This window comes from Hevea brasiliensis, chromosome 7, assembly GCF_030052815.1.
Source record: "Hevea brasiliensis isolate MT/VB/25A 57/8 chromosome 7, ASM3005281v1, whole genome shotgun sequence".
NCBI classification, from domain to species: Eukaryota; Viridiplantae; Streptophyta; class Magnoliopsida; order Malpighiales; family Euphorbiaceae; genus Hevea; species Hevea brasiliensis.
In genome coordinates, this window is record NC_079499.1 from 237,703 (window position 1) to 245,574 (window position 7,872).

Consider the following 7,872-nt stretch of genomic DNA (forward strand, 5'->3'; position numbering starts at 1 on the left):
CATCGTCCTTAAATTTATCAATGCACTAGCCTTTTAGATGTAATATAACTCGATAACATTCAACTTATTCAAAACTTTATAAAATTGTAAAATTTCGATTCGACCCTTAATTATAATTGACTATATTAAAAAAGATTAATTGATAAATTTAAATTATTAATTTCTAATTAAAATTTAAATAAAATATTCAAACGAGTTTAAATTCTTAAATTTTTATATATATCATATATTATATGTGAAGCATAAAATGTTTAAATATTCTATTAAGTTTTGCAAGGCTCTTGTTTGATTTAAAAAGATATTAGAAACCGAAAAAATATGTTTCTAATTACCTATTGCTTTATTGCTAATCATAATAGAAATGAAAATTTCTATTCATTTTTAATTTTGAAACGAATCAAAAATGAAATATTATCTATTTTTAATATAGAAATGAAAATAATTTTATTTTTAATTTCCTTTCTGATTTATTTCGTTTCTAAATTTATTTTTAAAAGTAGAATCGAAAACAAAATACATTCCATTTCTAATAACAAAAATAGATTAACCTATTTTAAATTAGAAACGAAACTCTTTTTCATTTCTAATCCGTTTTTAATTAAAAACAGAATTTCATTTCTAATAATTTTTTAAAAAAAAATATATATGTTTAGAAATTATTTTTTTTGTTTCTAATTAATAAAGATGAAAAAAATAAAAATGATTCCTTTTAAATCATTTTAAACAAAAAAAAAACTACGAATAAAAATTAAATTACTACTAAAAACATATTATAAAAATATTATTGCTAATATTATTAAAACAATAATTATAAAAATATTAAAACAAGATTACTAATAAAAGTTACAAATAAAAAATTGTCATTAATATATAACAATAAAAATTATTAATAAATTACTAATGTAAACAATATTATCAAATAAAATTACTAATAAAATTAATTAATTAAAATATTAATATAAATATATTATAATAAAAATTACTAAATAAAGTTAAAATTATAGAAAGAGATATAAATAAAATAGAAAAAGATAAGAGAAATGAAAAAATAAAAAAAAAAGAAAGAAAATGAAAGAAAAAGTGAAATGAGAGAAAAATGAAATGGAAAAATGTTAACAAAAAGAAAAATATAAGAGAAAAATAAAATGAGAGATAAAATGAAGAAAATGACATGAAAGAAAATAAAAGAAAAAGGGGAATGAGAGAAAAATGAAATAGAAAAAAAAAATTTAATAAAAAATAGGGAAAAAATGAAATAAAAGATAAAAGCAAGAAAATGAAAGGAAATGTTGGAGAAAGTGAAATGAAAGAAAAGAATTAAAAGAATGAGTCAAATGATGAAGGAAAAGGTTATTAATAAGTAATTTAGAAACGAATAATAAAAAAAAAATTTCCTCCAGAAATTAGAAATAGACTTTTGAATTCATTTTTAAATTTGAAATAGAATAAAAATGGATTTTTATTTCAATTTCTAAATAAAAAAAAGAATATTTTTCCAATAATTTTAACGTCTATAATTTAGAAATAAATTTAAAAATCTGTTTTTAAATCTAGAAAAAAAATTTTAGAGTCCATTTCTAAATTTAAACAAAAAGTAGGTGATTTTCTTTTATAATTTTTAAGCTTCACAATTTAAAAACAGATTCTAAGTATGTTTTTAATTTAAAAATGAATTTTAGAGTCATTTTCTAAATTCTGGAGCTTTTATTTCCAATATATTGCTAAATTTTTTTCTAAATTACAAATGGATTTTGGAGTTGGTATTTAAATTTTTGAGATTTTTTTTTCTATCCCTACAAACCGTTTCTAAATTTAGGAATTGATGACAACATACTTGAATCCATTCCTTTTTGGTGCTAAAATCAACAATGGATTCTTATCCATTTTTAAATTCTGTTTCAATTCTATTTCTAATCTATTGCTATATTAAAATATATAAATTTAGTTTCTATTTCATCATAAATAAGTTGCAAATTAGAAATGGATACATGTCATTTCTAATTCGAGTACAGCAATTTCTTGCAGTGGCATGTCTCTACTATTCCTTCCCAGCGTCTTGCTTTGCTTATTTAAGGGTTTATAGAATCCCTCTTAACGTTTGGACGTCGTTATTATTCAATTGGGTTGGTAATAAATAGTTTGGTGAACTCATCTCCATAGATAACATAGCCATCTACGGTTCTTTATGACTGGTTACTGCCATTGCAAAATAACGTTCGTGAACTCCTCCTCAGACCCATCATGTGCATTTCTCCAAACGACTTGTTCTGTCGAGACTTCCCCATGGATTCTGTGATAATCCATGGAAGTGTTGGATAATCCAATCGAGACATAATTAGAGAAAGGAACTGGGATGAGATGGTTGGAAACAAAGGCCACCCTCCTTCTCACACTGTCTACCTCGGTCTCGAAGAATTAAACGATCTATCAGGAAATGTGCTAGTCTTAAGTATGACTCTAAAAAGATTTTTCAGGAAGCATCAGAGTTTGAATTCCAAAAGGTGCGTTCTTTATTGTGGTCTCATATTAAAGACTACTATATATGTTCTTAATTTAGCCAACACTTGACGCAATTTTATATCATATTTAACAGATGTTGCGCAGAGAGAGAGAGGAGTTAGTGTTTTTTTTTCAATTATTATATGATGTACTACGTGGATCTCATATTTTAAAAAAAAAATAAATAATAGGCAACATCATTAAAGACATATCCTAAATTGAATTTCAAATTTTGATGAAATTTCTGTAAACTTCTAAATCTTAACTTTTTTATTAAAATTAAAATGATAAAAATAAAATGTAAAAATTCGTTTTTTATATAATTTAGTCTATCTAAAGTAAATATTTTTTTAAAGCACAATTTTTAACGAAACCACAGTTTATTTCAACCCACATTCCTGCATATATATTTCCATTTTTTTAATATAATAAAATAATAAAAGAAAAGGGAGTGTTGATTGAGGGTCAGACCCCGTTGAACATTTTGGCTCAGCAAAATTACTGGCATGGTATTGAACCACAAAGATAAATTCAAATAATGCAATGTATTAAAGAGGGCGAAGTAAATGAAATAGTTTAACTACTATTGTTCTTCTTTTTTCCTCAGGACGTTATTATTATAATAATATATTAATTATTATTAAACAGAGATGGTTAGCAAATGGTATCAGTGTGATTATGGGCACAGACAATCAGATGCAAAACCTAGATGTTTGAATTTTTTTTAATATATTAATTTGAAATTAATAAAAAACAATTTAAATAAAGTTTAATGTATTTTAATTAAAAATTTTTACAAATAATTAACTAATTTTTTTTTTTTTTCAAAAAATTGATTTCAACCATAATACAATACAGTCGCTCGATTAACTCTGAAAAGAAGGGAAGAAAAAGACGGTACTAGATAGTAGTGTACACAGAGAATGGAGGAAATGTCATGTCAAAACAACACAACATGCTCCAGATCTCTGAAGCGTCTGAATAGGGGTTCATAATAAGAACAAGCGCAACCTCTCACTCTCAATCACGCACTCACTCTGTCTTTCTTCCTTCTCTCTCTCTATCTCTCTCCCGGCCTGTGTTTGCTTTCTCCGCGTCTCCTTAGCCTCTGCTTCTGGGGGACCTTTCTCTTTTCCCTCGCAGATATTACCACTCCCTCTCTCTCTATCTCAGACTAACACTGACCTTTCACCCTTTTTCTCTCTCTTGCCCCATGCGTTAGGCACGCCTACTCGCCATCATCTTTATATGCATATTCTTTCCATTTGTTTCCGGCGAACAAGTAGAAGCGAGAAGAGAGCAAAAAAGAAGATAATTTTGCATGAATCCTTAACTACATTGTATTTGTGTTTCCCACAGAGGCATTAAAGGAGGGCTTCATCTCTCGACTTTGCACTAGGTGAAAAAAAAAAGGGGAGAAAGAGAGACAAAATATACAAAAGCAGGTGTGAAAAGCTTTTAAGATCCATATCTCCATCCTCGAAGTGGAAAAAGAGTTGGAAGAAAGAAGAAACAAAGATTGACTTAGGAAGTGGAGGACACGCACCTACCAGCACTAGTACTACCCTTTTCCCTATCATACAGATGCATCTCTTCTCTTCTTGCTATTTTCCTTTTAAATATATATGTATATTTTATTTTATGTTATTTTATCGAAGTTTCAAGACAAAAAGAATAGAATTAGGCAAATTCTTCATCCCAAGATCTCCCACAGTCGGAGTCAGAGCCTTCTTTTACTCTTTCCATAGCTCTCTCTCTCTCTCTCTCTCTCTCCCTCGTTCTTATGCTTATTCTTCTTATTCTTCTTTCTTTCTCTTTTTCCTCCATAGTCCGTAATATATGATTTCATCTGGCTACTTGCTCCTTTGCCGTATATGATTCAAGTTTTTATAATATGGAAGAGGGTTCATCCCGAGATCTTCCATACGTCCTTCTCACTTAAAGGTCTCATCTTCAATGAAAAATGAGCAGTATACATGACAATAATATTTCCATGAAATTCAAGCGAGATCTGCTCCCGAACCTTTCCATTGAAAAGAGTGAAACAAAACTTTGCTACACGAGATCCAATTCACAAACCCACAGCTAAAATCATCCTTCTTTTCTACCTCGTTTCCTTGCTTCCTATTCCATTCACAAAGCAACCCTCAAAAAGTCCCTTCCTCCAGTTGGTTGCCAGCCCTTCTTTGCTCTCTTAGAAGTGGGACAGCGAGTACATACTTTGGGTTTCTGGGTGGCCCATCTATTTAAGTAATGGAGGGAGAAGATATGTGTATCATTTTACTAGCCGCAATTCTCCCATCAGCTATGCGGATACACATATTTTAACCCAGTAATGCCCATTTTGAGCAAGATCTCTGAATTTCCAGAGAAGGTGGGGAGATTATCATTTTTTATTCTTTAATCAGAAGAGATTGAGAAGTGATCAGTAATTATAGGCACAGATCCTGCAAGGGTAATCTTTTTTTTCCAATTTAAAATGTCGTAAGTGCAGAAATTTTCTTCAAATATAAAGCCATTAAGCCTGCCATTTTTCGTAATCACACTTATTGCTTGTCTTTTGAGATTTCTCATCTCCTAAATAAATACACGCCCAAACCCTAAAACCAGCCATTTCAGCCGCCCCGCTGTATCTCGTTCTCATCTCTCTCACAAGCTTGTTTGTTATCTCTGTATATTTACTAAAGCTTTTATTATTTACCCTGATTAAGCTCATATTATGTCCAAGAGCAAACTTCTCCCCTATATAAAATATACATTGACTTAAATCAAAGTTATTGGGTTATTGATAGTCGCTTAGCCCGTACGTTTTTATGGTATTTCAATTACATGACTTGTTGATTTCTTCCCACTTAATTTTACATATACTCTCAATGTTTCGCTTTTGGTAATGCTGTTTAACTTCATGTATGCGCTGGTTATATATCACAGAGGGGAAGGCGGAACATGGCATCGTCATCGAATTCTCCATGTGCAGCCTGCAAGTTTCTGAGGAGAAAATGCCAACCGGAATGCGTCTTTGCTCCCTATTTTCCACCGGATCAGCCCCAAAAATTCGCAAACGTGCACAAAGTATTTGGGGCAAGCAATGTTACGAAGCTACTAAACGAGTTGCACCCCTCCCAACGCGAGGATGCCGTGAATTCTTTGGCATATGAGGCCGATATGCGTCTTCGCGACCCAGTCTACGGCTGCGTCGGGGTCATCTCTCTCTTGCAGCACCAACTTCGCCAGCTGCAGATGGATCTAAGCTGTGCCAAATCTGAACTCTCAAAATATCAGAACCTAGGCATCACTGGCCATGCCGGTCTATTTGCTGCTGCGGCTGCTGCTGCAGCCACGGCTACCACACAAAATCATAATCATCACCACCACCATACTCAGAACCTTGGCATCAATCTGATCGGAGCTGGCGGTGGGGGAAGGGACCACCACTACCACCACCAATTATTTCCCAGGGATCAGCAGCAGATGACGAGGAGCTTTGATGCTGCCAACAACTACGATGCAAGCCTTCTGGCCATGAATGTCTCTGCAAGTATCGGACAGCTGAGTCAGTTCCAGCAACCCAGGGCTGCTGCGGGAGATGACCGCCGCACCATTGATCCATCTTAGTTTTCTGATTATTGCCTGGTTAGTTCGTTTTCCGACACCTACTATTAAAAAAGAAAAGAAATGAAAAGAAAATATATCGAGCCAATAAATTGCCGCTTCAAAATTGAGATATAAATACACAAATATATTATGTTGCGAGATAGTTAATTAACTATTCAAATTTATAAATAATGTTTTTTTTTTTATCAAGGAATTAATAAATAGTGTTCACTAAAATAATTTTATATTTTTAAAAGTCTGTTCATTATAAAGTAAGTCTCTTTTATTTTTCCTATAGTGGAAAAAATATGTTTAATGTCCTGACTCTGGATTTTTTCTGCAACACACACGATTGTTTTGTGTAACAGTGTATTCTCATTTCATGTGATTTCGCAGTTAAATTTTATAGATTTTTCTATTGATACATTTAGATGAAATAATTCCCTTTTTTTTTTTTATAAGCAGTAAATTTTTAATAATAAGTCAGAAAAAAAAAAAAAACTTAGTATGATCAAATTCAATTACATCCAAGTCAATAAACCAATCCTATACACCCAAATCCAGAACTCTTAAACATAATCCTTTCCTAAATTTTGTTGACTTTAAAAAATTGATATTAAATTATAAATTTTATAGTCATGACATTCCTTATAAATGGCGCGGACAATATTGTTATAATTAACTTATGGGACATTGAAAATTGTTAAAGAAATATAGGAATTATTGATGTTTAAATAATTCTTAATTGTATGCACTATTAAATAAATTGTAAAATTAAATTTAATAAATGTGTAGTAATACTAAATTTAAAAGTTTAGGATCTTAAATATGAGTCACTATTCATCTGTGTTCATATGCCATATTCTTTCTTTTGATTTAATATACATAAATATGTATGCAGGGCTGGACTGTGAAGGAATCACTCAAACTAGAGATGGCAATTTTTATTTTCAGTTGATATCCGATGCATAGAGAAATTTTGCTATGTCAAGTTTACTTTATTTTCCCCCCTATTTCAACTGTCTAAAATCATCTAAAGGATATATGTTTGCCATGCCAAAAATGTACTTGCTTCTCCAGCATCACCAGTAGTTCGTGGGGTTTTTTTGCCTCTTAAAATGTGCCATGGCAGGCATGGACTGGTTTTGTTTCCATCCCCTTGAAATTTTCTCTCTTTAAACAGTTAAACAGACAACAATATTATTTGCAATTTGAAGCTACATTTTTCCTTTTCTTTTGTTTCCTAGTTGATGCTTCAACCGTCAGATTATTGTATTCTGATCGATGGTTCGGAATCCCATGTGGAGCTATTGTGAGAAACTCATGATTAAACTGTTGCATCTAGAGTAGTATTGCACCTTTATATTTTCTGCATAGATCATAAAATTTTAAGAGGGAGGAGCGAGGAAGGAATTAGATCCCATTTTTAATTAAGGTGATGAAACAACAATATATATATATATATATATATATATATATATATATATATATATATATATATATATATATATAAAGTAATAATGATATTATGTTTGCTCCATTCTTTATTTTTCACTATATATTTATCGCAAAAATTTGCTAATATTCTATGATAAAAAAAAAAAATCTTTTGGCCTAGTCCTTTCTTTCCGGTTTGGTTTATTTCATGTCATTCATCATCTTAAGGTTTGTTAGGTAGTGTTGGTTATTATAATAATTGTTAGTTGTGTCAGTAGCAGTCTAATATTCATAGTTATCTATTTACAAAGTAATTTAAATCAAAAGTATTCAGTAAAAGTA

The 7,872-nt window shown here is 30.5% G+C and overlaps 1 protein-coding gene across 4 annotated transcripts; it reads left to right on the forward strand.

Moving 5' to 3' along the window:
- Positions 1-3,437: 3,437 nt before the first annotated feature.
- LOC110634087 (protein ASYMMETRIC LEAVES 2) lies at positions 3,438-7,327 on the forward strand. 4 transcript variants are annotated; one of them, XM_021782985.2, is made up of 3 exons: positions 3,438-4,057; positions 5,431-6,132; positions 6,995-7,327. In XM_021782985.2, exon 2 carries the CDS (start codon positions 5,446-5,448, stop codon positions 6,112-6,114), a length of 669 nt encoding a protein of 222 aa, XP_021638677.1. In that variant the 5' UTR covers positions 3,438-4,057; positions 5,431-5,445; the 3' UTR covers positions 6,115-6,132; positions 6,995-7,327. The 4 variants fall into 4 exon arrangements, with proteins under 4 accessions (XP_021638677.1, XP_058005499.1, XP_058005501.1 ...); XM_058149516.1 differs by lacking the exon at positions 3,438-4,057 and adding an exon at positions 4,101-4,873; XM_058149518.1 differs by lacking the exon at positions 3,438-4,057 and adding an exon at positions 4,103-4,954.
- The last annotated feature ends 545 nt before the right edge of the window (positions 7,328-7,872 follow it).

Excerpts from the sequence above, each read along its gene's own strand:
- LOC110634087 (XM_058149516.1), top strand. The coding sequence starts at position 4,835 with ATGCCCATTTTGAGCAAGATCTCTGAATTTCCAGAGAAG. Across the intron at positions 4,874-5,430 it reads TCTCTGAATTTCCAGAGAAG|AGGGGAAGGCGGAACATGGC; the intron begins GTGGGGAGATTA and ends TATATATCACAG.